General features: G+C 55.8%; 13 protein-coding genes across 13 annotated transcripts; 11 read left to right on the top strand and 2 right to left on the bottom strand.

The window, feature by feature from the left end:
• Positions 1–1087: 1087 nt before the first annotated feature.
• Positions 1088–2934, top strand: L226DRAFT_547551 (protein disulfide isomerase; the record flags this gene model as incomplete). The annotated part of the gene is made up of 9 exons (XM_067682506.1): positions 1088–1215; positions 1274–1301; positions 1361–1493; positions 1552–1630; positions 1921–2017; positions 2073–2183; positions 2238–2346; positions 2418–2715; positions 2775–2934. The coding sequence occupies 9 exons, from the start codon at positions 1088–1090 to the stop codon at positions 2932–2934; spliced, it is 1143 nt and encodes a 380-aa protein (XP_067531464.1).
• A 427-nt stretch (positions 2935–3361) lies between these two features.
• L226DRAFT_469381 (general stress protein 39) lies at positions 3362–4358 on the top strand (the record flags this gene model as incomplete). The annotated part of the gene is made up of 3 exons (XM_067676214.1): positions 3362–3534; positions 3593–4085; positions 4149–4358. The coding sequence occupies 3 exons, from the start codon at positions 3362–3364 to the stop codon at positions 4356–4358; spliced, it is 876 nt and encodes a 291-aa protein (XP_067531463.1).
• Positions 4359–4875: 517 nt separating this feature from the next.
• On the top strand, positions 4876–5709 carry L226DRAFT_615837 (uncharacterized protein). Its single transcript, XM_067686832.1, has 2 exons — positions 4876–5507; positions 5553–5709. The coding sequence occupies exons 1-2, from the start codon at positions 5026–5028 to the stop codon at positions 5563–5565; spliced, it is 495 nt and encodes a 164-aa protein (XP_067531462.1). The 5' UTR covers positions 4876–5025; the 3' UTR covers positions 5566–5709.
• A 2520-nt stretch (positions 5710–8229) lies between these two features.
• Positions 8230–8963, top strand: L226DRAFT_615836 (uncharacterized protein). The gene is made up of 2 exons (XM_067686831.1): positions 8230–8793; positions 8845–8963. The coding sequence occupies exons 1-2, from the start codon at positions 8303–8305 to the stop codon at positions 8855–8857; spliced, it is 504 nt and encodes a 167-aa protein (XP_067531461.1). The 5' UTR covers positions 8230–8302; the 3' UTR covers positions 8858–8963.
• Positions 8964–9538: 575 nt separating this feature from the next.
• L226DRAFT_574344 (uncharacterized protein) lies at positions 9539–9926 on the top strand (the record flags this gene model as incomplete). Its single annotated transcript, XM_067685019.1, has 3 exons — positions 9539–9589; positions 9646–9805; positions 9862–9926. The coding sequence occupies 3 exons, from the start codon at positions 9539–9541 to the stop codon at positions 9924–9926; spliced, it is 276 nt and encodes a 91-aa protein (XP_067531460.1).
• Positions 9927–11268: 1342 nt separating this feature from the next.
• Positions 11269–11814, top strand: L226DRAFT_574343 (uncharacterized protein; the record flags this gene model as incomplete). The annotated part of the gene is made up of 2 exons (XM_067685018.1): positions 11269–11750; positions 11802–11814. 2 exons carry the CDS (start codon positions 11269–11271, stop codon positions 11812–11814), a joined length of 495 nt encoding a protein of 164 aa, XP_067531459.1.
• A 168-nt stretch (positions 11815–11982) lies between these two features.
• Positions 11983–12667, top strand: L226DRAFT_216362 (uncharacterized protein). Its single transcript, XM_067672959.1, has 2 exons — positions 11983–12556; positions 12612–12667. The coding sequence occupies exons 1-2, from the start codon at positions 12151–12153 to the stop codon at positions 12629–12631; spliced, it is 426 nt and encodes a 141-aa protein (XP_067531458.1). The 5' UTR covers positions 11983–12150; the 3' UTR covers positions 12632–12667.
• A 621-nt stretch (positions 12668–13288) lies between these two features.
• L226DRAFT_538487 (uncharacterized protein) lies at positions 13289–14005 on the bottom strand. Its single transcript, XM_067681507.1, has 2 exons — positions 13764–14005; positions 13289–13676 (listed from the first exon to the last, which is right to left on the bottom strand). The coding sequence occupies exons 1-2, from the start codon at positions 13996–13998 to the stop codon at positions 13456–13458; spliced, it is 456 nt and encodes a 151-aa protein (XP_067531457.1). The 5' UTR covers positions 13999–14005; the 3' UTR covers positions 13289–13455.
• A 389-nt stretch (positions 14006–14394) lies between these two features.
• On the top strand, positions 14395–15363 carry L226DRAFT_574341 (ribosomal protein S6e; the record flags this gene model as incomplete). Its single annotated transcript, XM_067685017.1, has 5 exons — positions 14395–14413; positions 14476–14527; positions 14593–15048; positions 15110–15289; positions 15345–15363. The coding sequence occupies 5 exons, from the start codon at positions 14395–14397 to the stop codon at positions 15361–15363; spliced, it is 726 nt and encodes a 241-aa protein (XP_067531456.1).
• Positions 15364–15572: 209 nt separating this feature from the next.
• Positions 15573–16652, bottom strand: L226DRAFT_513838 (UPF0220-domain-containing protein; the record flags this gene model as incomplete). The annotated part of the gene is made up of 3 exons (XM_067678386.1): positions 15573–16050; positions 16167–16445; positions 16539–16652. 3 exons carry the CDS (start codon positions 16650–16652, stop codon positions 15889–15891), a joined length of 555 nt encoding a protein of 184 aa, XP_067531455.1. The 3' UTR covers positions 15573–15888.
• Positions 16653–16850: 198 nt separating this feature from the next.
• On the top strand, positions 16851–17900 carry L226DRAFT_216215 (uncharacterized protein). The gene is made up of 4 exons (XM_067672957.1): positions 16851–17056; positions 17122–17143; positions 17213–17798; positions 17864–17900. Exons 1-3 carry the CDS (start codon positions 16993–16995, stop codon positions 17619–17621), a joined length of 495 nt encoding a protein of 164 aa, XP_067531454.1. The 5' UTR covers positions 16851–16992; the 3' UTR covers positions 17622–17798; positions 17864–17900.
• L226DRAFT_216234 (WSC-domain-containing protein) lies at positions 17900–21102 on the top strand. The gene is made up of 9 exons (XM_067672958.1): positions 17900–17934; positions 17991–18295; positions 18353–18478; positions 18534–18582; positions 19036–19115; positions 19174–19252; positions 19309–20160; positions 20216–20458; positions 20522–21102. The coding sequence occupies exons 2-9, from the start codon at positions 18170–18172 to the stop codon at positions 20827–20829; spliced, it is 1863 nt and encodes a 620-aa protein (XP_067531453.1). The 5' UTR covers positions 17900–17934; positions 17991–18169; the 3' UTR covers positions 20830–21102.
• On the top strand, positions 21092–23990 carry L226DRAFT_538483 (uncharacterized protein). Its single transcript, XM_067681506.1, has 12 exons — positions 21092–21148; positions 21210–21526; positions 21587–21788; positions 21839–21977; positions 22042–22418; positions 22552–22607; positions 22673–22813; positions 22869–22897; positions 22953–23239; positions 23302–23519; positions 23594–23710; positions 23761–23990. Exons 2-11 carry the CDS (start codon positions 21455–21457, stop codon positions 23708–23710), a joined length of 1638 nt encoding a protein of 545 aa, XP_067531452.1. The 5' UTR covers positions 21092–21148; positions 21210–21454; the 3' UTR covers positions 23761–23990.
• Positions 23991–24536: the final 546 nt, after the last annotated feature.

The following is a 24536-nucleotide window of genomic DNA, read 5'->3' as shown; positions in this document are numbered from 1 at the left end:
GCGGCGATTCGCTTCCTCCGTCCAGTCTTCGGCTCGCTGCTTGAGGAAGAGAACAACTGCCCGGTAGGCCACAGGTCGCATCACCGAGATAGTCTCGAAGACGTCAGCTGCTAGTCTTTCGGGCCAGAGACGTCATCACAAATATCCTCCTCTGAAGTCTTGGAGCCACGTCGGAACCTAGAGTACGCTGGTCAACCCCGGGAAGTGGCTGGGCCGCTCGTTCGCTTGCTACATAGACGAGGTAAGTCGAGTGCACATGATTTTGCCATTGGAAAGGTGAACACCAGATCTGTAATCATCCCCGACTGAACAGATTGCAGGTACAAGCTATGGTGCAGCTTAGCCTCAGGCGCAGAAAGTGACCTCGCTCACATTCCAATCCGTGGACGTTGTTCAGCACTGGATAGGGTCCCATGTTATCGCGACTACGGTCCATCGAGTCGGGTTGAATGACAAATCCCAGGTTTGTACAATCTAGTCAGTACTGGTTCGTCCACGGCGCCGATTGTGAGGCCGCACTGGGGAGGAGTCAGCGCGAGTATGCCACTTACTACAACCGCTGCGATCCAAGCCACTGATACCAAACAGCGCTCGTCTTCGGAACGCTCTCACAATGCAATATACGCCGGTTCGTTTCGTTGAATGAGGAAGCTGGTTAACTACTAGGTACTTACTGGTCCATTGCGTCGACTCTGGGTCTCGGGAGCCTGTCGCTGCGGTCCATAACCTTCGGTGCTTAATACGACTTGGACCATGAAAGTAGGCTCACATACCTCGATTGCACTGCCTTCAATCCGTGCGACCAACGCCCACAGTGCCACCGCTTCGCTGTGTGGAGGTCCCGGACTGCGTCGCTGTGCAGTGGTCGTACGAAACACAGGCCGGTATTACTTGTTTCAGAAGCGGTACCACCGAGCGCGCCCCTTACGTAAGCACCTCCAAGGCCTCCACGTCGCACTTTCTCACTCGGACTGTGACAAAGGCTCGCCCGAGCCAGCCAAACCTCTCTCAGCACCCTCTTTCTCCTCTACTTCCACCATCCCCGCCACCTCTTTCTTGCAGGTCGGCGACGACGACGACAACGATCATGAAGTTCGGCACTTTCCTCGCGGCGGTCCTGTCCGTCGGCAGCGCGTTGGCTTCCAACGTCCTCGAGCTCACCCCAGACAACTTTGACGAGATCATTGGCAAGGGCAAGCCTGCGCTGGTCGAGTTGTACGTCGCGTGTTTCCGTGATGATGATCACTGTGAAGCTGAATGAGGCATGGTATAGCTTCGCACCATGGTGTGGACACTGCAAGGTGCGTTACCCCGCACGTTCCGTTTCCGACATTCCCGGACTTATACGGTGTGCTGTCAGAACCTCGCTCCGGTGTACGAGCAGCTCGCGGACGCGTACGCACACGCGAAGGACAAGGTCATCATCGCGAAGGTGGACGCGGACGGTGTCGGACGGCCGCTGGGCCAGCAGTACGGCGTCACTGGCTTCCCGAGTGCGTGTTGTTGCTCTTCCCACTGTGGGACTCACGTACGAGTTTTCTCTCCCTCTAGCATTGAAGTGGTTCGGCCCGGAAGGTGGTGAGCCCGAGAAGTACGACGGCGGACGTGACTTGGAGGCGTTGGCGAACTTGTGAGTGTTCAGTTGTCAGGTCTGGGCCCCACGTCTGGTTCCCGTCTGGTTCCTGCTACGTGTCTGCTGTCTTCCTGCGGCGCTTTTGCTTCTGTTCTGTGCGTAGCACTCGTACTGTCTCTTGCTGTTATGGATATTGGTCTCTTGCTCGTTGGGCATGATGCTTTACATCAGGTTTAAGGTCTCTGACATCTGAAGATGAGACTTTATAGTTCTTACCTGACCCGCCCGGTCACTACCTGTCGTGCCGTAGTTCGTTTGATGCAGAGCTGACCCCCACTCCATCGTAGCGTCACTTCAAAATCCGGCGTCAAGTCGAGCATCAAGCCTCCTCCCCCTCCGGCATACCAGATCCTTGACATTCACACGTTTGACGATGTTGCATTGGTGCGCCCCATTGCACCCTCTCCAGAGCGTACACCGCTGACCTATTCTGCCTCAGAACCCGGAGAAGGACGTCATCGTCGCGTTTACGGCACCATGGTGCGGCCACTGCAAGCGTCTCAAGCCTATCTACGATGATGTCGCGAAGGACTTCAGCAACGAGCCTAACGTGCGTATTCCTCCCTATATGCTACGTTCCGTTTGACTCACATCGCGTATCCAGTGCATCATCGCAAACGTCGACGCGGATGCGCAGAACAACCGCCCGCTCGCGACCAAGTACGAGATCGGCAGCTTCCCCACGATCAAGTTCTTTCCCAAGGGCCAGAAGGGTACGCCTGTCATGCTCATCCCCTACGCTGGTACTAGATTTTCACCTCGTGTTTCCCCGTCCGGCTGACAGACTCACCCGTCGACTACGATGGCGCGCGTACCGAGGAGGCCTTTGTCGAGTTTCTCAACGAGAAGTGCGGCACTCACCGTACCGCCGGCGGTCTCCTCAACGACATGGCCGGCCGCCTCGAGCAGCTCGACGCCCTCGCGGCGAAGTTCTACGAGGAGTCTGCGTCTGCTCGTCAGGCGCTCCTTAAGGAGGCTGGCGACCTTGCGTCGACTCTCGGTGCTGGCGCGAAGCACTACCTCCGTGTGATGGAGAAGGTCGTCAACGGCAGCGAGGACTACCTCGAGAAGGAGTCGACTCGGTATGTCGTTTCGTAGTCAGGTATGTGGGGTTGAAGTGCTAACCGATCGTCTTGTGCAGCCTTGCGTCGATCCTGTCGAAGCGCACCCTCGCCCCGGGCAAGCTTGACGAGATCAAGATCAAGGCGAACATCCTCGGTGCGTTCAAGCCCATTGTTGAGAAGGCCGAGGAGAAGATCGAGGAGGCGCAGGCAGAGACTGAGAAGCGCGATGAGCTCTAGGGGTGTTCTGTCTACTAGCTACGTGCCTTTGTTATACTGCCTTGACTAAGTTATATTCCACGCTATCGAAGACCTCGAGCTCTTCAATGTTCATGAAGGCGGTCTGCTAGGACGTTGCTACGAGCCCATGACGTCAGAGGAATGGAACACTACTGAGACTTGGTGGTGTTTGTTGCCTAGACTACTCACTAAAGTCTCACCTCTCCGAGCAGGGTAGCTGAAGCCTGCAGTATGGCGTCCCACTCGACGTCAGAGTCACTTGAGGGGCAGGGTATAAGACGAAGCTCTGCCTACGATCAGTATGTCCGCCATAACCTCTTTCGTTACTCGCGCACAACTACACCTTGTTCGGCGACCACTGCCCCTCGGTCAAATCCGCAGCTGCTTCTACCAACGAACTTACCTTTCGTGCACTGCTACAGCAAACATGTCTGGAACTTTGAAGCAAGACATCCCCGCCCAGAAGCAGGAGCTCCCGGGCCTGCAGAAGGAGATGAAGCCGGAGCCCTTTGACACCCACCTCGAGACATCCGCAGGACCGAGGCCATACGTCGGCTCTGGCAAGCTCAAAGGGAAGAAGGCCCTTATCACCGGTGGAGAGTACGTCGTCTACATCGTCTCTACGTTGGCATCCGCACACTCAAACCTGGAAATGCAGCTCTAGCATCGGTCGTGCTGTCGCAATCCTCTTCGGGCGCGAGGGCGCCGATGTATCAATCGTGCACCTGCCCGAGGAACAAACGGACGCAGACGACACGGTGCGCGCGATCAAGCACGAGGGCCAGCAGGGGCTCTCGATCGCGTTCGACCTCGAGGACTTCAAGCACGCGCACGCGGTCGTCGACCGGCACGTCGCGGCGTTCGGGCAGATCGACGTGCTCGTGAACAACGCGAGCAAGCGGCGCATGACGGACGACTTTGCGCAGATCGACCTGGACGCGGTCGAGAGCACGTTCCAGAACAATATCCTGCAGATGTTCGCGGTGACCAAGTTTGCGCTCCCGCATATGCCGAAGGGCAGCTCGATCATCAACACGACGAGCGTGACGACGTTCCGCGGGAGCGGGTCTATGCCGGACTATGTCGCAACCCAGGGCGCCATCGTGGGCTTCACGCGATCGCTTGCGAAGGACCTGGTGAAGAAGGGAATTGTGAGTAGCGGCTTGTTGTCGGTAATTGTTGAGGCGAGTTCGACTGACTCTGGTTGATGTTAGCGCGTGAATGCTGTCGCACCTGGACCCTTGCACACGCCGCTGCAGCCGGCGTCGCGTCCGCCTGAGCAGATGGAAGGCTTTGGGAGCAAGACGCAGATTGGGCGAGTAGGCCAGCCGTCGGAGATTGCGCCTAGTTATGTCTTCCTGGCGAGCGCAGAGTCGGAGCTCTACTATGGCCAGATCCTCCACCCGTACCCGCTTGGGGACTGAACGCTCGTTGCAGACAACGAATCAGTGTACGGATTGTCCAACTGGAAGAGGAAACCACATCTTATTATCACTCGGGAAACTCCAAGTTTGTGGCATGGCACCCGAATGCCGGCACGCGTGGAGACACCTTCCTCTTCACGGGCTGGCCGGCGAGACACTTGCTACTTACTTCAGATGCGTGCCCTTCCTCCTTCCCGTTAACAACGCGCCTCCTCCCGCGCCTGGAGGGAGTCGGCCTCTGCAGCATCGACATCCTTGAACGGCTTGACGGAACGACGTTCGACTCGACTCTCCGGGTCGGCGAGCCGCGCCGCTCAATCGTCTTCGCTATATGTGCGTCAACACGGTTGTGCGCCGTAGATTGAAGTGTGTACAATTGTGCAAGATAGTAGTATACAATCAGATATCGTAGTATACAGCATCCACGTATCGTACAGCGCCCACAACGCAAGTACAACACGCTATTCTTGTTTAGCAGCCTCAGCAGCCTTCGCTTTCTTCTTCTTCGAAGGAGGGGGAGGGGGAGGGTTTGCAACTAGGGTAGAGCAACATGTAAAGCGGTTTGTTAGGATAGGGATAGGCTCTTGTCGCGCAACCTGTTGAGCTCCGCATCCGATGACGCACTCCCCAAAGCGAACATGGGCGCCTTCGCGAATCGAGCTGTACCATGGCCTCCGTCCCTACCTCCTCCTACTCTCAGCCTCCCGGTACGGAATCGCTCGGTCTCCCGTATAGCTACAAGATCATTCGTATCCCCACTCGCCCTGCACCCAACTTGGCGTTCGGGTTTGTCCTCGATAGCGAGTGTCTCGGGCGGTGGACGCGCTGGTACTGCGAGCTGGCCTACCCGGGCAAGCTCCCAACGGTGGCTCCGCAAGACGTCGAGGACCTGCTCGATAGCGCCAAATTCGCTTGCACACGCATGCTGCCCGGCCTCATCTACCACGAGTTCCCCAACCTTCCCCGCCTGCGCAACCGTGTTCTGCCTCTCGTGGACGGCAACGTGATGCCAAAGCATCATATCTTCGTCCTTCGAGACGATGCTACTTGGCAGGGAATGAATGCGCCCCTGGATCAAGAGCTCATCGAAGCGGTCGCGCGGAGGTTGGGAGTCGCAGGTCAGGAGCCTGGCTGGTATAAGATCGATTGGTACGTTTATGACAGTCAACGTACCCCAACTGACAACCATACCAGTGGCGCCCATTAGGCCAAAACACAGTAGCGATTCCACGGCGATTCCGCACCGATTTGAGTTGGCGATTCCAGGACTTCCCACGAGTCTGAGCGGGTTTTTATGATGCCACCTGAGTCGCTAGGATGCACGGTTTGGTATGGCATGTAAAGTTCTCCTAATCACTCCTTCGGTAAAATAATAACTAGCAGAAATATGGGATACCAGTCAGTGTGTCTTCAGTAGCTTTCGCTGGAAGCGCTGCGGAATCGGTAGCTCGAATCGGTGCGGAATCGCCGTGGAATCGCTACTGTGTTTTGGCCTATTGACGGATAGTGACTCTGTTTTCGTTATACCGTGTTGTTCACGTGTGTTCCGTGTACTCCCGGGTTTGGATCGTCTTTGATCGCACTTTGCAAGTTGATGAGATTTAGGGAGTGTGGCCGCCCATGAGCCGTCCAGATTTCAATAGGTCGATTAACCCCTGCTTACTGACATACTTACTCGCAGCGTTTGAGGCTCACAGATCTTCTGCATTGCGACCTGGATCTGAAGCTGGTTGGGCGATGTCGTTCAAGACGCTCGAGAACGCCGATTTTGAGTTCTACGCGGACATGTAGAACACATCCTGGAGTATGTTCCTTTTCACGACCAGATCGATGCCCAGGTCAATAATGCGTGCGCGACGGCCAGCGAAGACTTTGAGACTGCGCAGAAGGATCTCCAGGACTCTCAGACCGCCGTAGAAGAAGCCAATCGTACGTCACTGACTTCCTGTAATCGTCACTCGCGCCTTAACTTTGATGTCCAGGAGGACCCTGAAGCGGACCTCGATATAACGGAGAAGGCTTGGGATGGGAAGCGCGACAAAGTGACAACCGATTCGAACAATACGATCGATGCGTATAACAAGCAAAATTAAAATCCTCCAGAAGGATGTCGCGACAGCCCAGCGCAACTACGATACTGTACGCCTTCTTCTTGACCCGTCACTTTCTCTTGCGCTGACTCGCTAGCCTATATCTGAAGGCTATGGCGAACGCTCGGGCTGCGCTCTAGAAGGGCGAACAACGATCGTCCCTCTGCCTTGAAGGACGCACCGAGTTGAAGTTGGAGAACGCCGAGAAGTCTGCGGCCGACGCTATCAAGAACGCTGAGAGCCGTGCGAAGGACGGTGAGGACAAGATGAGCCGTCACTTTGGTATGTATAGCAGCGTGAGTATGGGACGAACCCGCGTTGGCTGATACCGGGTCTAGGCAATGCGGGGCAGTCCATCCAGGACACACAGAATGAGGCCAACAGCATCTAATCGCATATCAACTCCACGCAGCATGACCTTGACCACGCTGAGTGGTACGGCAAGGGTTCAAGCTCGCAGGTCTCAAGACCTCGAAGACGACCGCGGAAGGGGGCTCGAGGCTGCAAAAGCCATCCTTATGGTGCTCGGTCCATAGCCGACGAGACCGCCCTCTAGTCGCACAGAACGCCGCGCCCGGGATGATCGCTACCGCGCAAGGGCCTCTGAAGGCTGAGTTGTTGCGGCGGTTGAGACAGTCAAGGTCACAAAGAAGGGTGGAGCGAGTTCGCGCTTCAGGGTGCTCGGGCCGCGCTATCCGCACACAAGTCTGCCAACAATGTTTTGTTCAAGGCAACGACGGAAGCGATCAACAAATCGACGTCCTGTCGCGTTTCATGGCGTTCAAGGCGCGCTCGCCACGGCGAAGGCGGCGACTTGCTTGCTCATTGGGCTGTAACATGTCCTTGACGTCGCCCGGTCCGGAGAGGAGCTTGCACTCCACATCCGCAAGTACATCACCGACCACGCAACGGGCTTCGTCGGCATACAGAAGATTTAGCCATGCGGATCTCTTCGGGGCATGATGAGGTTGAAGGGCGATGCGAGCAAGCCTGTTGTTGCTCTCATCGAATATGTCCTAGCCGGACATATGGAGATGTACAACGACCCGCAACTGGACCTTCGCGAGACGGCGGCGTTCATTACGAAGATATTCAGAGAGCGAGTATACTCGTCGCCGCGTCGGGATCCGTCACCATCGAGTTTGCGAGATCAGGTCAGCTATAATCATGACCACGTTTTACCCTTGTATATACATCACACTGGAAGTCGCAGCTAATATCATGGTGTCTGCATCCTTCTGCGAACTGTGTACACCTCGAGGCCGTAGCATGTTCGACGCCGGCTATACGGCCCGACCCTCCGTGATGGGGCACAATGGTGGCACTAAGCCAGCTGCGACCCAGACTCCAAACCAGTCTGCCTTGCGTCTTCGTTCAATTAATCCTAGCAGTGGGGGATGAGGGCGTATGAACCAACGAGGAGAAGTGGGGATAGTACCTTCAGCCACATGTACTTGAGATACCGCCAATGTCCGATTGATGGCCGCAGTGTCACTATGAAACGCCGACTCGATTTTGAAAGTCCTAACTTGCGTCTTCTTCAACAAACAAGGTTCAGGAGTTTAAACTTTGAGTCGGGGCGTAAATGTCTGGTGGTGCCATCAATCGGAGGACAATCGGTCTTTGAATACACGTGGGTACTTCTTCCCCCCCCCCCCCCCCCCCCAATAGATTTTACCTGGTCCCCCACTGCAAGGATTTATTGAACGAAGACGCAAGGCAGGGTGGTTAGGAGCCTGGCTGCGACCTCGGGCTTGCACGTTTGAACGACGATCACAACCCCGCCATTATCCGGCACTCTATAGATTTGGTCCGTGGTCCGTACCACACTTCTTCAACGACCTCATACTCACCATGAACGCTATTTCGGCCACGTCTCCCGAATCCTCCACTCAAGACCCTGAACCGCTCGGTCGCCCGTATGAATACAAGAACATTCGTATTCCTCCTCGCCCTGCACCCAAGACGGCGTTCGGGTTCCTCCTCGATAGCGAGTGTCGCCGGCGTTGGACGCGCTGGTTCTGCGAGCTCGCTTACGAGCTCGAGCTCCCCACAATGACCCCGGAAGAAGTGGAGAATCTGCTCGATGACGTCGATTTCACCTGCACACGCATGCTGCCCGGCCTCATCTACCACGAGTTCCCCAACCTTCCTCGCCTGCGCAACCGTGTTCTGCCTGTCGTGGACCGCAACCGTGACGACCCACCAAAGTATCACGTCTTCGTCCTTCGGGACGACGCTACGTGGCAGGGAATGAATGTGCCTTTGGATCGGGAGCTCATCGAAGCGGTGGCGCGGAGGTTGGGAGTCCCAGGTCAAGAGCCTGGCTGGTATAAGATCGCTTTGTACGTTGTTGGCTGTCAACGTTTCGTAACGTGTACTGACAACGATACCAGTGGCGCCCACTGACGGGTAGTGACCGTGTCTTCGCACGTGTATTCCATGTACTCCTGGGTTTGGATCGTTTCTTATCACATTGCGTCGCATGTGAATGACCTTGCAAGTATATGAGGGTATGAAAGGACTGCTGCGTGAAGCTTTGGCATACCCGTACACCTCAGAACACTTCTGACTCTCACTTGAGAACTTTTAGCCCCGCCAATGAGCTCGAGGGCTGGCGTTGTTTGGTTTGGCCATGCGGGCCGCCCGTACGCTCACGTTTCCTCAGCTACGCATGCCCACGGACGGTGTTTGATGTTCACAGAGTTTTTGCTCTTCGACCTGAATCTGTAGCTGGTTGGGCGATGTCTTTCAAGACACTCGAGAACGCTGATTTTGAGTTCTACGCAGACATGAACACATCCTGGAGTATGTTCAGATTTGCGACCAGGTAGATGCCCAGGTCAATAACGCGTGTGCGGCGGCAAGCGAAGACTTCGAGACTGCGCAGAAGGATCTCCAGGACGCTCAGACCGCCGTGAAGAAGGAAAATTGTACGTCATTGACTTCCTGCGTACGCTGCTTGCGCATGAATGTCGATGACCAGGATGACGCTTAGGTGGACACCACCAATGCTGAGAAGGCTTGGGATGCAAAGCGCGATAACGTGACAGCCGACTCGAACAAACGGTCAATGCGTATAACAAGCAGATGGCGATCCTCCAGAAGAATGTTGCGACAGCCCAGCGCAACTGCGATACCGTACGCCTTCTTCTTGAGTTGTTACTTTCTCTCGCGCTGACTCGCTATGCTCGAAGCCTATGACTGCGCTGCAGAAGGCGAACAACGGTCGCGCCGCGGCCTTCACTCAGGGCGCTCAGTCGAAGTTGGAGAACGCGGAGAAGTCTGCGGCCGACGATATCAAGAACGCTGGGAGCCGTGTAAGGGACTGTGATGACAAGATGAGCTGTGGCTTTCGTATGTAGAGCGGCGTAAGTATGGGGCGAATCTGCGTTGGCTGATACCGGGTCTAGGCAATGCGGAGAAGTCCATCCAAGACGCGCAGAACAAAGTCAACATCCATCGAGTTCAATCGTAGATCAACTCCATGCACCATGTCCTTGACCACACCAAGTGGTAAGACAAGGCGAAACTGGGGCTCAAGCTCACAGGTCTCAAGACTGCGAAGGCGACCGCGGACGGGGTGCTCGATGCCGCCAAGGCCGTCGACACAGTACCAACGAGACCGCACCCTCACAGCCGCACAGAACGTCGCGCCCGGAATGATTGTTGCCGCGCAAGGGCCTTTGAACGCAGTTGACAAGGCTTCTGTCCATAGCGTTCCTACGGCGGAGGAGACAGTCAAGGCTAGGGAGAAGGTTCGTCGCGCTTCGGGGTGCCGGGGCGCTGTCGGCATGCAAGTCTGCCAACGACGCTCTGTTCAAGGCGGCGACGGACGTGCTGAAAGGACTGACTTCCTGTGCGGAGTACATCGCGTTCCATGCCGCCCAGGGCCGGGTGCGCTCGCTACGGCCGTTCCTATCGAACATCGAGGAAGTGTGGTTCGACTCATAGTGGACGAACCATCTGTGATGCAGTTCTTCCACAACGTGAAACGAGGTTATCAGCCAATCCTCTTCCACGTATCAACCTTGCGACATGCTCAATGAGCCCGCTGCGCTGCATGGGTCCTGACGGACCCATGGTGTGTCCGCTGCTGGAGACACTGTGCTCCAACGTCCCTGCCTACATTCCCAACCTCATCCCGGTCAGGGACGTTGTCGTGTCGCGCGCTCAGAACCGTTGTCGGGTCTGCAAACTCATTGTCAGTTACTACGGCCCCGCCGATAAGTTCCCAATTGACTCTACAACGTTGCAGGACTAGGGCAGTCCGTCGACGTCCTGATCTACGAAGCGATTCGTGCCAGAAACAGGAACTAGTTGTTGAAGGTTCCGTTTGGCAGCTCTAGCCGGGAAACTATTCGTGAACAGGGCTGCATGGGAGCGGTGATAGGCCTCAATTGGATTCGCGGTGGAAGAGTGTCCTCATTGCGGCTGAGGTGTCATGGTGCCTGTCTTCAAGTTTATATGCAGTATTCCATCTTGACTGTCTGAACAGACCTTCCCTGCGGGCAAGACTAGTACGTGCGCCGCACTCATCTCAGCTGGGTTGCAAGCTTGAGAAACGGTAGATTGAAGCCTGAAGCGTATATGTCATTATACTCGAAGACGTAGTTCATGTTGACGTGTCTGCATCCTTCCGCGTAATGTGTACACCTCGAGGTCAGCGTGGTGGGGGTCGGCTCGACGGCCCGGCCCTCCGCGCTAGCGCATGATGGTGACAATGAGCCAGCCCCGACTTGACTGTGAACCGCCATCTGGCAGTGTACACTTTTGGACTGTGGTCCGTACCACACTTCTTCAACGACCTCATACTCACCATGAACGCTATTGCGGCCATGTCTCCCGAATCCTCCGCTCAAGACCCTGAACCGCTCGGTCGCCCATATGATCACGACCACATTCGTGTTCCCCCTCGTTTTGCACCCAAAACGGCGTTCGGGTTCCTCTTCGATAGCGAGTGTTGCCGGCGATGGACGCGCTGGTACTGCGAACTCATTTACGAGGACGAGCTCCCCACAATGATTCCTCAAGAAGTCGAGGAACTACTCGAAGACCTCGAATCCACCTGCATACGCATGCTGCCTAGCCTCATCTATCACGAGTTCCCCAACCTTCCTCGCCTACGCAACCGTCTTCTTCCTATCGTGAACCGCAACGACACAACGAAGTATCTCTTCGTCCTTCGAGACGATGCTACGTGGCAGGGTCTGAATGCGCCCCTGGATAAGGAGCTCATCGAAGCAGTGGCGCGGAGGTTAGGAGTCGCAGGTCAGGACCCTGGCTGGTATAAGATTGCTTTGTGCGTTCATGACTGTCAGCGTTTCGTAACATCTACTGACCATCATACCAGTGGTGCCCACTGACGAATAGTGACTGTGTGCTAGCTTCAAGTTCGGTCACGGTATGTCTTGGTGAGCTTTAGTTTGGATGATGTCCGTAGCAAATGCAGGTTAACTGAACTCTGCGCGCTCTCAGTATCTCACAGGAGCAAGAGTGACCACGTCGCGGTCTCTTGAAGTGGGTTCAGGCTGCGTCTTATCCGCGCCGTTCTAGCCGTGCCACTATCCTCCCCGGGGACTCGGAACTGCATCTCACTCAACCTTGTTCAACAACTCTACTTCACCCTGAATTCACCATGAACGATATCGTGGCCTAAGTGGATCCCTGAGGCCTGATGACACTCTCTCGGTCGCCCGTACATGTACAAGCAGATTCGCATCCATCCTCGCCCGGCGCCCAAAGTTGTTAACGGATTCATCCCCGATGCCGAGTGCCGTCGACGCCGCTGGACATGCTGGTACTGCGAGCTCGCCTACGGGGATGAGGCCCCTACAACGACTCCGCAGGAAGTTGACAAACTGCGTAATGGTGTCGAATTCACCTGTTCCCGCATGCTGCCCGGGATTCACCAAACTTCCTTGCCTCCGCAACCATGTCCTGCCTGCCGTGGACGGGAAAATTGTATCTCGGCATTATATCTTCGTCCTTCAGGACGATGCTACGTGGCAGGGGATGAACGCGCCACTCAATTCAGAGCTCGTCGATGCAGTCGGGCGGAGGTTGGGGGTCCCCCGGTCAGAAGCCCGACTGGTATAAGATCGATTGGTATGTTTTCATTCGTGTTGATGACTTGCGGCGTTCGCTCAATCATTCATACCAGTGGCGCCAAGTGACGGATAGTGAGGTGTCGTTTGTGGTTTGTCTGCGATGGGTGTAGCGCAGACGACCTGCCTCAGTCTATTAGCTATGTCTCACCCGGGAATGGATGAGACACTAGTTCTGGCGGAGGCCCGACGACATAGGCCACGCATGTTATCGAGGAGCGTCGAGCGACACCTCGACTTCAGCGCGTACGGTGCGGCACCATGGACTTGAAGGGCATTCGCCGCAGCCGAGGAGCGTCTCGCCGAAAGGTCGCGCCATCCTGGCGGATCAATGCTGCGGCATCGTGCAGGCCTGGATTGTTGGGAGACGTTCACGACGGTAATGGTGGTGTAGTTTCGGTAGTTCATGTTCAATCACATTCAGTATTCGTTCTCCTGTATCATCGGCTGATACCCCGCCTCGGAGAATGTACTGGAGAGTGCTTGTGTTAGCGAGTGTGAAGTACATACACATACGTGGGGTACGTACTGGCCACTCGAAGCGTTCGGACTTACTGAAAGGAGAATTCGACCACAGCGAATTGTCATCGCGTGGCTCGGTATTGTGCTGCTGGATTCGTGGCGAGCTAACGTGCCAGAAGTTGACGCTACATTGATAACCACCGCCGCTCAACACAGGCAGATGCCAAAGCATGGCTGACAGGGTATTGAACGCGCACACAGTTGTTGCATAGCCCTAGGTTCTGCATTGGGTGTCATGTGGAAAGCGTACAAGCGATAACATATAGTCTCGACGACAGCCCACCCATCGCCGTCTGCGCCGGAGCCTCCCCTCGCCAAGTGTGTGCGGCCGGCCCTCCTACCCTGATCTCCAACATACAACAACCGCCAACGAGACACTCATGCAACGAGGGTGGACGCGGTGGCGGACTCGTACTTGAACGTTGGGGGGATCTGCTGCTTCGTCTTGTAGTAGCGAGCGAGACGGTGGATACGGGACTCGATGAGAATGAGACGGAACTTGGAGTCCTTGTCCTTGCGGTTCGTCTCGAGGTGCTTGCGCACGGCAACCGCCTTTTTGACGAGGTAGTAGAGATCCTCGGGGATCTGGGGTGCAAGACCTGTGATGCGTACGTCCATGAGCCCATTATGCTTCCACCAGTCTTGCCCATGCATGTCTCCCACAAAGATATAGAAGAGATACGTACCGCTCGACTTGAGGATACGGAGGATCTTGTTACCAGTCACGAAGCGGACCTGGGGGATACCGTGCGAGTCACGGAGGGTAACACCGATCTGAGAGGGCGTAAGACCCTTGCGCGCAAGCTTGGCGATGTGCTCGACGACGTCCTCGGGCGTGGTCTTGAGCCAGGAAGGGGGAGCGCGGCGGTAGGGGAGAGCAGAGGACGAAATGCCCTTGCCGGGAGCGTGCATGCGACCCATGGTGACTCTGTCCGACGTCCGTCAGCACTTCGACAACGAGCAAGATGGCGTCGGCGGCGACTGACAAGTTTTTAGAGGGTGGGGAGGTCTTGAGGTCTTGCGGTCGTCGTGCGTGCCGTTGGGCTCAGCAGTATACTCGAATTTGCCGTGGAGGCAGAGGCCACGTGCTCCCGGGCGTCGGTGGCTGATGGAACTGTATAGTTTCAAACCTTGTTCCGCCACATGCCTGGGCGCTGTCCAGCGTTTGCGCACGCCTCAAGCCATCCGACACCGAGCGCAAGACTATCTCGTCGTCGTCGTTGCCGTCGCCGAGATACGCCCACCCACGCCTGAAGGTATGGCCCTATCGTCTAGTACCTCAGTGCTGAAACTTACTGGCTTTCCACTTTTTGCAGCATGAAGCTCAACATCGCCAGTGAGTTTGGACTTGTCGGGGGAGAGATATGGGATATGTTCTGACCGGGGCGACTGCGATAGACCCCGCAACTGGGGAGCAAAAGACTATCGACTTCGATGACGAGAAGAAATAGTGCGTGCAACTCGTTCTTCGCCTCCGTTACCCGTCTAACACGAAGTGCTGCTGCTGCAAAATAGCCGTGTCTTCTACGACAAGCGCATCTCGCAGGAGGTCCCGGCTGACTCTCTCGGCGATGAGTGGAAGGGTTACGTCTTCCGCATCACTGGCGGCAACGACAAGCAGGGTTTCCCCATGAAGCAGGGTGTCCTCCTCCCGCACCGTGTCCGTCTCCTCCTCTCGGACGGCCACTCCTGCTACCGTCCCCGCCGCACGGGCGAGCGCAAGCGCAAGTCCGTCCGTGGCTGCATCGTCGGCCCTGATATCGCCGTCCTCTCTCTTGTCATCGTCAAGCAGGGCGAGAACGACATCACCGGCCTCACCGACAACGTCCTCCCCAAGCGTCTCGGTCCCAAGCGGGCGACCAAGATCCGCAAGTTCTTCAACCTCTCCAAGGAGGACGATGTCCGCAAGTACGTCGTTCGGAGAGAAGTTAAGAGCGCGAAGAAGGAGAACGCGAAGCCCTACACCAAGGCGTGCGTGTCTTGTTTTACCCACAAGTGAGGATAACTGCTGACGAGCGTCTGCTTGTATCAGTCCCAAAATCCAGCGTCTGGTCACCCCCCTCCGTCTCCAACGCCGCCGTCACTTGCGCTCTCTCAAGCGCCGCCGGATCGAGCGCCAGAAGGAGCAGAAGACGGAGTACGACGCGCTCCTCGCCAAGCGCATCGCCGAGAAGAAGGAGAAGGCAGCGGCCGTCAAGGCATCACACAAGAAGTGCGTCTTCCACCTGTGCTTTCACGCTTCCCATCGTCTGACAGTGCGTGCGTAGGGCTGCTGGTGCTGCGTAAAACTCCTCTGGCGGGTGCTCTCACTTATCCTATGCGGTCGCACGTTGTATGGTCCTACGTATAGTCATGCTTTGCTCTCCTTCCATCTCCATCCCCTGCAATCCCATGCGACTTATGGCGAATTGTACTGCTGCGTGTGAGATAGCTCCGTTGTTGTATATCAGCTCATCGCATGAAGGCATGACTCAACGCGCGGACTGCGAGCGTTTGTGCCAATGGGATGATTCTACAGTGACAGGTAGAGTTGCAACATGTACGTAAAGTCTGAGTTGACTGTATGCACGACATGCATCCCCAACAACCACACGACCTTGGGCACGCTTTTGAATATGCAGAAGTCTGGAAGCACGACGAGAAGTACGAGTGATTGGGCATACAACTTTCGTCATGGGGAGCCTTCGTGTGACAGTGTTCAGGTACGACGGCCAGTACATCGGTCGCTTCGTAGGAGCACATAGAAGTTCAGAATACGGTATACAAAGTCCTCCGCGGGAATATGATATAGCAGTACAGAGCGGGCACGAACTAGATCGACAGGGTGTACTCATACTCTGTGCTGACACTTTGCGAGATCCAGAGGACGATAGAAGAGAGCATGAGCGCAACATTCTGCGACACATTCGCGTAGCCGTAGTAGGTATACTGCTCGGCATAGTGGTGCAGGATATACTTGAGCACAAGGACGGTCTGTGGAACGAGAGTCTATGAGCATCGACAATGGTAACTGCCTCCCACCTCCCCAAGTGCGAGAGGAGTCCAAAGATGCCGAGGGTAGGTAGGGAGGGATGGAAGGAGAGACGTACCACACTGCCCGCCAAACCGCCAGCCATGAGCGCGAAGCCGATGAACAGGAACAGCCTCGCACGCCACACCGCGCGCGCATCCCCAAAGTCCTCGTGCCCCTGCACACGGTCCTTGTCGATGAGGTTGATGACGAGCATGCCGAGCAGCGAGCAGATGCCCGGGAGCCAGTCGAGGAAGGTGACGTGCACCGGTGGCGGCACCTGCGGCTCGTTGTACGGCGGATGCGCATGCGCGGAGAGGATGGCGGCGTCCAGGAACGTCCAGTTGGCCAGGGCAAACTGTAGTTGCGTTCGTATGCGACGTATACGGCAGGGGTCACAGTAGAGAACGAGTCAGATAACAGGGCGAATGCCGAGACAGGAGAGACGTACGAGACCGCCTGCGAGGTAGATACCGATGGTGCGCCTGTGCTTTCCGAGGGTGATAGAGGGGAATGGGTTGATACACACCCGCCTGGGGTCGTAGTTCGAGCGTGGTAGGGACATAGTGCTCGTGGTCGTCGGGAGGGATGGGGGCAGCGGCAGAGATGGTGGACGGTCGCTGCGCCGCAGAGACGCCCTTCACACTGATCCAGTCAATGACTGGTAAGTAATGAGATTACTTACCATCCGGATTCCTCATTTACCTCAATTATTACAGCCTGGCACGTCTACTTATAAGTTACTTGCCACTTGCACTGTGGTCTTGCGTCGCGAAGCTCTCCTCTGGCTTGACTATGTAGTCTCAGTCTATTCCTTGTCGGAGTATGTCCTTGAACTCCGTCGATGTCGACACCCAAACCATCTGCATCTCCAAATACCCAATTGGCCCACAAAAACAAATTCAATGATATGGCCATGGATGAGGGAAGGATCAGGACTACGCCGTACGGTACTTCGAGAAACCTTCAGTAAGTCACGCCAGTCCAATAACCACTGATCAGCGATACACTGAATATTCAGTCTTGCTGAACAGGTAGATATATGCATGCGTCGTTGTGAGCACACTGGCACGCCTTCTAATATCTGCGAAAGTCAACCTCATTTGCATGCGTACCTGACTTCAGGAGCTTGCCTGACACCGTCGCCAAGGCCCTCGTAGGCTCTAGCACACGCTCGCTCCCCCGCCTTCAATCGTTAGCGGTCAGCCAGGTGGAGTGGCCAGTCCGCGTCCCATGTCCTAGGGAGTGGGAGGCAAGCGGGAGGGAGAACTTGCTGGGCGGCCAGAACAGCCTCAGAACCCAACTGGGTGGCACTCCACACATTGTATTGAGCCAGAGAGAGCAGTCCACGCAACAAAGTCGAGACACGCTCGAACAGGGCCGCATCACCGCAGCTTGGATGCGCGCTGCTGTAATCCTCTTAGCTAGACTTCTACGCGCCACCCCTCGATGGTTGGCCAGAACCATCCAGTGTCAGAATGGGATGGTAATTTCCACATTCACAATTTTGCTTTCTAAGAGATGGATAGATTGACGTAACCATAACTTCCAGGGGTTACATAGTTCAGCGCCCACGCCGCCCCCGGGTGGACGATCTCCGGGAACCGCAAACCCGACCCGACATGTTCTCGGAAGAGACAGTCGTTCTGTTCGACAGTTTCATGCTGATCCATCCGCGACCGCCATGGTTGTCTTGGCCTAACCAGTGGGAGTGCGTTCTATATTTATTCCCCCGGTAATATGAGCTTAAGCCACTCTTTCCAACCTTCCGAACAGCCGCCGCCCTTGCAGTCCATGAGAGCAGACCTAGTTTGCTTCCTTCTGCCGTCTCGTAGACATGCGTTGAGGTTTGTGTGACATCGCCCTTCCAATGCCACCGATAGCTTACGCTAGCTTCTTCCAGCATGGTCCGCGTTGGCTCGCAGGTGGTGCTCATCTACGCACCTGCCCCAACTCAGCCGTGTACAGCCTAGATGCCACATGTAGCAAAACTAAAATGGTATACAGAACGGGTACAAATACTCGAATGCAAGGCAGCCCACTCTCCTCCTCATCCAGCTCATAGCCAGCGAGCGATCAGCTATGCTCAGCACCAAGCTCACCTCCCTCGTCCTCCTCGCCTCTGCGGTGAACGCTGAGTACTGGATCTTTGGCGGTCTCAAGCCCATCGTAACTACCCGCCTCGACCCCGTCATCAACCCGAACACGGTATGCCCTGTTATTGCCTACCGTAACCTGACACTGCATTAACGGATGTTGCACTAGATCGGTGGCCACGTCCACTCCGTCGTTGGAGCAAGCCGCTTCAAGAACGTCTACGACCCGGACGACCTCATCCAGAGCAACTGCACCACGGTCCCCGTCCAGCCGGACAAGAGCAACTACTGGGCGGTGAGTTGTCGGATGCTACTACATCTCGCTTGGCATCTCCCTGATCATCCATTAGCCTCAATTGTACCACCGAGACCAACAGACAGGGCAGTTCACCCCCATTCGTGAGTCAACTTCCTGGCTCTATGGCGTCTCGAGAATACTTCCTTGGGCGCTCGTGCATAACCAACGTCCGGCGTACCTTTGCCGCCAAACGCCCGGGCTCATGGGCCTAGAAGGGTGGTAGCTGCGTGGACGTTTGGGCCCTTCAAAATGCTTCCGAGGGCAGCGCATCGCGCACACTGGCAGGCTATCGGAGCACAGTGTCTACGCTTCGAGGCGCGCAGCGATGCTTCCTCAGCCATACTGTCCAGTCTGGCTCCTGGATTTGGACTACCACTCGGTAGCAACCTGAGAGATAGAAGGATCGCAATAGCATCCAGAGCTCCGGTTTCCCAGCATGATGCCGGTGGAACGGGAGAAACAGGCTCCCTTGACAGGCTTCGTTTCTGTGTCCGAGATGTCATCGGTGTTTAGCAGTTTGGTACTGAAAGATAGTTGACGTTCCTTCCCCACAGCTACCTCTTTCAATATCTACTATCTGGTCCGTCCGGGACCCAAGAACGAATCGATCAAGGCGTTCCCACCGGGATTACGAGTATGTATCCATTAGCCTCTCTCCCCCCGTTCCTGCGATCTCATATATGAGCGTCCAGATGATCGCCGGTGACTCGAACAGGCGAACCTACAACGCTTCTAGCTTTGAGGACCAGGCGATCGACTTTGTTTGCATGGGTACGTCGCACACTCAGTTGCATGAGCAGGCCTTGGATATCAACCTTCGACTGTAGATTTCACCACCGATCACTCTGGCGATCCCGACTGGGCCGAACGTCCGAGCTTCTTCGACCACAACTGCCCCGATGGCATGCGCGCCCAAGTCTTCTTCCCCTCCTGCTGGGACGGTGTGAACCTCGACTCTCCCGACCACAAGTCCCACATGGCATATCCCATTCAGAACTTTAACAGCGGCGACTGCCCTGATACTCATCCCGTCCACCTCGTATCCCTCTTCTACGAGATGATCGCCTCCGTCGACAAGTTCGACTACTGGGGCCCCGGCACTTGGGTGCTCGCGAACGGAGACACCACGGGTTACGGACACCACGGGGACTTCACGAACGGCTGGGACGTGGACCTCCTCCAGGACGCCCTCGACAATTGCCCGAACGCTAACGGGAATGTTATGGACTGCCCTCCCCTCGCAGCGGCAATCGACCAGCAATCGGCGGATGCGTGCGTCCTTGAGACCCAGATCGTCGATGAGGAGGTCGGATTTCACGCTCCTCTTGTCCAGCTTACTGGCTGTAACCCACTCTGGAACGGCACTACCGGACCGCGACCTTTATGCACAGCTAACGCGACCACCGCCACCTTGGTTCCCGCCCAGATCTCTCTACCGACCAATTGGACAGAGATTGGGTGCATCGCAGAGGGTACGAATGGCCGCGCACTCACGGGTGCCTCCACTACGACTCCCAACATGACGCGCGCGGTGTGCGTGTCCTTCTGCCAGGAGAAGGGGTTCGGCCTTGCTGGGGTCGAGTACTCGGACGAGTGCTACTGCGACCACGAGATGCGCAACGGAGCGTCGAACACAACGGTGATGTGGAACGAGTGCACGAACCACTGTGCGGGCAATGGTGCGTATCTCTTCGCACTGCTGATGTCGATATGCATCTGACATGTGATCCGCAGTGAACGAAATCTGCGGAGGCCCGAACCGCCTTACCTTGATGTACACATCCAACCCTCCTTCGCTTCCGATTGAGACCCTTCCCGCGGGATGGACGGCACTTGGCTGTGTATCGGACAACTCAACGCGCGCGCTCACTGGGTATGGCTTCACGAGCGACGAGATGACCATCGACTCTTGCCTTTCGACATGCGCATCCAAGGGTCTCTCGCTGGCGGGTATTGAATACGGCCGCGAATGCTACTGTGAGTCAATTTCAGCCATATACGACGACTCATCAGCGCTCATCTTAAGCTTATACATACTAGGTGGTGCCTCCTTCGAGAACGGACTGGGCGCACCCATTGATGAAGCGACCTGCAATATGGTCTGCGCAGGCGACAGCTCGCTCACATGCGGCGGCAGCTGGGCGCTGACTGCGTTCCAATCGAACAACACAGCAGGCGCCGCCCCGTCATCCGGTTCCGGTCCAGTCACCACTTCCAGCGCCATTCCCTCTTCCTCTTCCATGGATGGCTCAGTCACAGTTGGCTCGTCCACGGCCGCCACCTCTCAGACGTCCTCTTCAGGTCCTTCTCGTCGGAACTACTCGCCGAGGGGACTGGGTAGGCTTTGAAGGGACAAGACGGCGCGTCGAAGTTGACACATCGCAGCGTTCTCTCGGATTCTACTAGAGCTTGGAAATATGTGACTCGCTTTTGTCGCCGAACGAAGTATGTCATCGATTGTACCAATACAACGGCTCATTCTAGCAAGCGAAGCACCCGGTGAACCGTCTATGCGGAGAAGTAGTTGCATCCACGCTCAAGTTACTCTCGGTCGACCGCCCAGCCTTCTCAAGCCTGTTCCCGTTTCAACTCAACCATTCCGACAAACGAAAGCCAGATTCGACAACATTGCCGCCTGCGTCGCCCGGTGAAGTCGAAAATTGGGGAGTATGATCATCTACGTCCACGTCACATCGATCCCAAGTACTGACGTGCGAACTGTTCGCAGTATCAAGGTTGTGCTTCGCATGAGGCACGCAGGTTTCTTTCCGCGCTGTGAGTCGGTTTTTGGGAGGCAGCGCACAGCCCTTGTGCGGCTGTTGTGCGGCTGTATGTACTTCGCGTGCGAAGGGCGACGTTCAATGTAAACGCCAACTGACCGCAGCATCGGCAACCGTCTAAGCACTGCTCGAAGCCTAGATTCTTATAAATCGCTCCCACCAGACAGCTTTACCTCCCACAACCACCATCTTCATGTTCTCACTCGCTAAGCTTGTCAGCTACTCTACGCTAGCGGTAGCTGTCCTCGCGTCCGAAGACTCGCAGGTGAGTAGATTTCGCTCCAATATTCCTTCGCACGGACAATGACAAAATCGGTCTGGACAGACGCTCCTGCAATCTCCACTCCCCAGGCACCAGTATGTAGACTGCGGGAACGATATATGGAGTGGGAGGATACTTGAATGCGGCCAACTCGAGGTTCCTCTGGACTGGAAGAACCCCGCCGGAGGGAGCATTACGCTCAACTACACGGCACTACCTGTGAAGAGGCGCGCTCCGCGCAAGGGCACTCTGTTCATGCATCTAGGTAGGTAATTGCTGCTCGAACCCGAGTAAACCCCATCTCACTTTCCACAGGACACGAGTATCTAGGACGAACCTTCAATCCCGAGCATGCCCTCAACATGTTATTCAGTCAACGCGGAGATATCGTGAAAATTGCGCCCGAGTATGATCTCGTCATGTGGACGTATCGCAACACCGCGGTCTCCCAACGGTCGGTGTCGTGCACTCATCTCAATCCACGCTACAAATACTCATCTGTCTCTGTCCCTCTACAGAACGGAGTGCTTCGCTGATAATGAGGAGAAATTCAGCTATTCACCAAACCCGTATGCGCAGCTCAACAACGCGACGGTCGCATTCTACAACACAACTTTCCACGGTGACCTGCTGCGTGAGCTCCCCTGGGACGGGGAGATGGCGTGGTCAGAGACCCAAGGGCCTCAAGACGTCAAAGACATGCTCCGCGCGCAAGAGAAGATGGTCACGCAGTGCTTGAACGCCTCGCCGGACCGCGACATGTTCCAATACGGAGGTACCGCTGCGAGCGTGCGGGATCTGGTTGCTCTCGCAGATGCTCTCGACGGACCGGGTTCACCCGTAAACCTCTGGACAAAGCATCATGGGAGTATCTTGGCTAGTCATCTCCTGACAAGTAAGTGATGGATACTTGTTTCGACTTGGAGTTTGCTAACACAGGATCTGCTAGTGTTTCCTGAGGTACGCAACTGCTGGATGGACCCTGGCCAGCACTGACCGCTGCCCGATCACTTAGCGCGTTGGAAGAGTCGTCATGGACGACCCCGTGGACCCGATAGCGTACCAAGAACGGCCGTCGCACATAGTACGTACCTGATCGTGCGGATGGGGACGTCATGTGATCTGATCAAACTCTTGTTCGGTGGATAGCAATGGTCCTCAGACGTGGCGATAGCTAACAACACGCTAGCTCGCATTCAGCAGCATGGCATGCAAAATGGTTCCACAGGATTCATGAAGTTTTTCGGTCGTCCAGCTATCGATGAAGTCCGCTTTGGTCTGGTTACCAGGGTAAGCGCTCACATCTGGCACATCACGTATGACTGTGGTGCTGACTCATGTCCAGTTCTTGCACTCTGAGCTGGTGGAGTGGCAGTACGTACTTGCGATCAAGTGTCTCGTGTGCTGCTTTCGCTAACATGGACCCTAGCACACGCGCGGAAGCAGACTATCAACAGATCCTACACAAGAAAGAAAATGAGTTGTGGTTGAACCCGGAAGAGAGGGATTTCAGGATATTCGATATGGGCCTCATAAGACAGGGGACAGGGGTCAATGGATGGCGCAGTGGCAATCGCAGGTGGTCAGTGCAGGTGCTCGACGGCATGCCTCTTGTCTGTGGGGATGCCCTACACGAGCACGACACCGACGTGGCCACGGTACGCGGCCAAGTCGAGGAATCACTGATTGACCATATGAACGGCGGCCCTCTCATCGGTATAGGATTTTTCCATCTCGGCGCGAGACATACATAGCTGACACTTGCTTTCTGTATGTAGCGACGAGTGCATTCCCGCCTCTGCGATACCTCTGTCATCTTTGGCCCGTCCGTGCTGTTGAGCGTGTCAGACTGGGCAACGCAGACGAGCCCTCTCTCTCAAACAAGGTGCTAGTTCTGCTCCGGGACCAAGACTACTGGAACTATTTCTCGGTGTCGGAGGATACGGCGCATCAGCGCTGGCCTACCGCGAACGTCGTCAGCGGGCTGCATTACGGGGTGAGTCTTAACATCTTGTATTCCCCACGTTGTGGATTATCGTCTATCTTCTGACCTGACTGTAATCCCCGCAGGATCTCGCATTGGACCACGACCAGTGCAGTTACGATATAATCAAGGCTTTCTATGGCCCCGGAGAGGTGAGTCACCCTGGCACCGAACTTCCTTTCCACACTCAAGATTCTGCATAGTTGCCTATGCAACCCCGAGCATGCCAATATGACGAAGGGGAACTGCCATGCTAGGACCCCCATACTCCCGAATGCGAATGCGACCGCACTCTTTGCCCTCAGTTCTCCAAAGACATATGTATCGCGCTGTCTCGCTTCCGTGAAGACGGACATTTTGGGCGTGCCGTCAAAGGCAGAGCTTTCTGATGAGCAGTTTCACGGCCTCACGGCTGTGCGCATCTTTTGTTGTCTTACATCTACGGTCTAACATAGCAACTACGACGTCCTTGTACCGCCCGCGTCCATCTCATGGATCGCTCCCACACGGGTTACGAAATTTGCTCCTATGTGTGTAGCGCGTCCGATGTCGACGGAGGACACCAGTGCAAGGTGCGCAGCGAAGATGGCGAACCGAATATAACGGACGCTATCCTTGTCCCGGCGGTCTCATATTGCAACCACAATTCTCTCATCCATGTATCTAGCAGGTGTGGCGTCCGTATGTCTACTTTTCCTTCCCAGCGCCCTTGCCACCTCGGTGCCAAGCCAGGTACGTTTTGGGCAGCAAACCTCGTCCCATGACCCTAACATGCCTGGCTGTCTCAGATTCCCTTTCGATCCTCCGAATCGCGTATGCGTGAAGTGACATGTGGAATGATCTTCTTCTTGCACAAGCTAGAGTGCAGCATGCTCAGCGTTCCTATGGACTGGTGAGATTCGACCAGTGGAAGCACGGAGATCTTGGTTGTGAAATCACCTGCGAAACACCGAGAAAAGCGTCGAGGAACCATCTTCTTCGCTCCAGGTGTGTCTTTCAATGTCTTGGGTATATCGGTCAGCTCATGCG

Source organism: Lentinus tigrinus (assembly GCF_003813185.1).
Source record: "Lentinus tigrinus ALCF2SS1-7 unplaced genomic scaffold L226scaffold_33, whole genome shotgun sequence".
NCBI classification, from domain to species: Eukaryota; Fungi; Basidiomycota; class Agaricomycetes; order Polyporales; family Polyporaceae; genus Lentinus; species Lentinus tigrinus.
The sequence above is the reverse complement of the archived record's forward strand: the minus strand, read 5'-3'. Positions and strand labels throughout refer to the sequence as shown.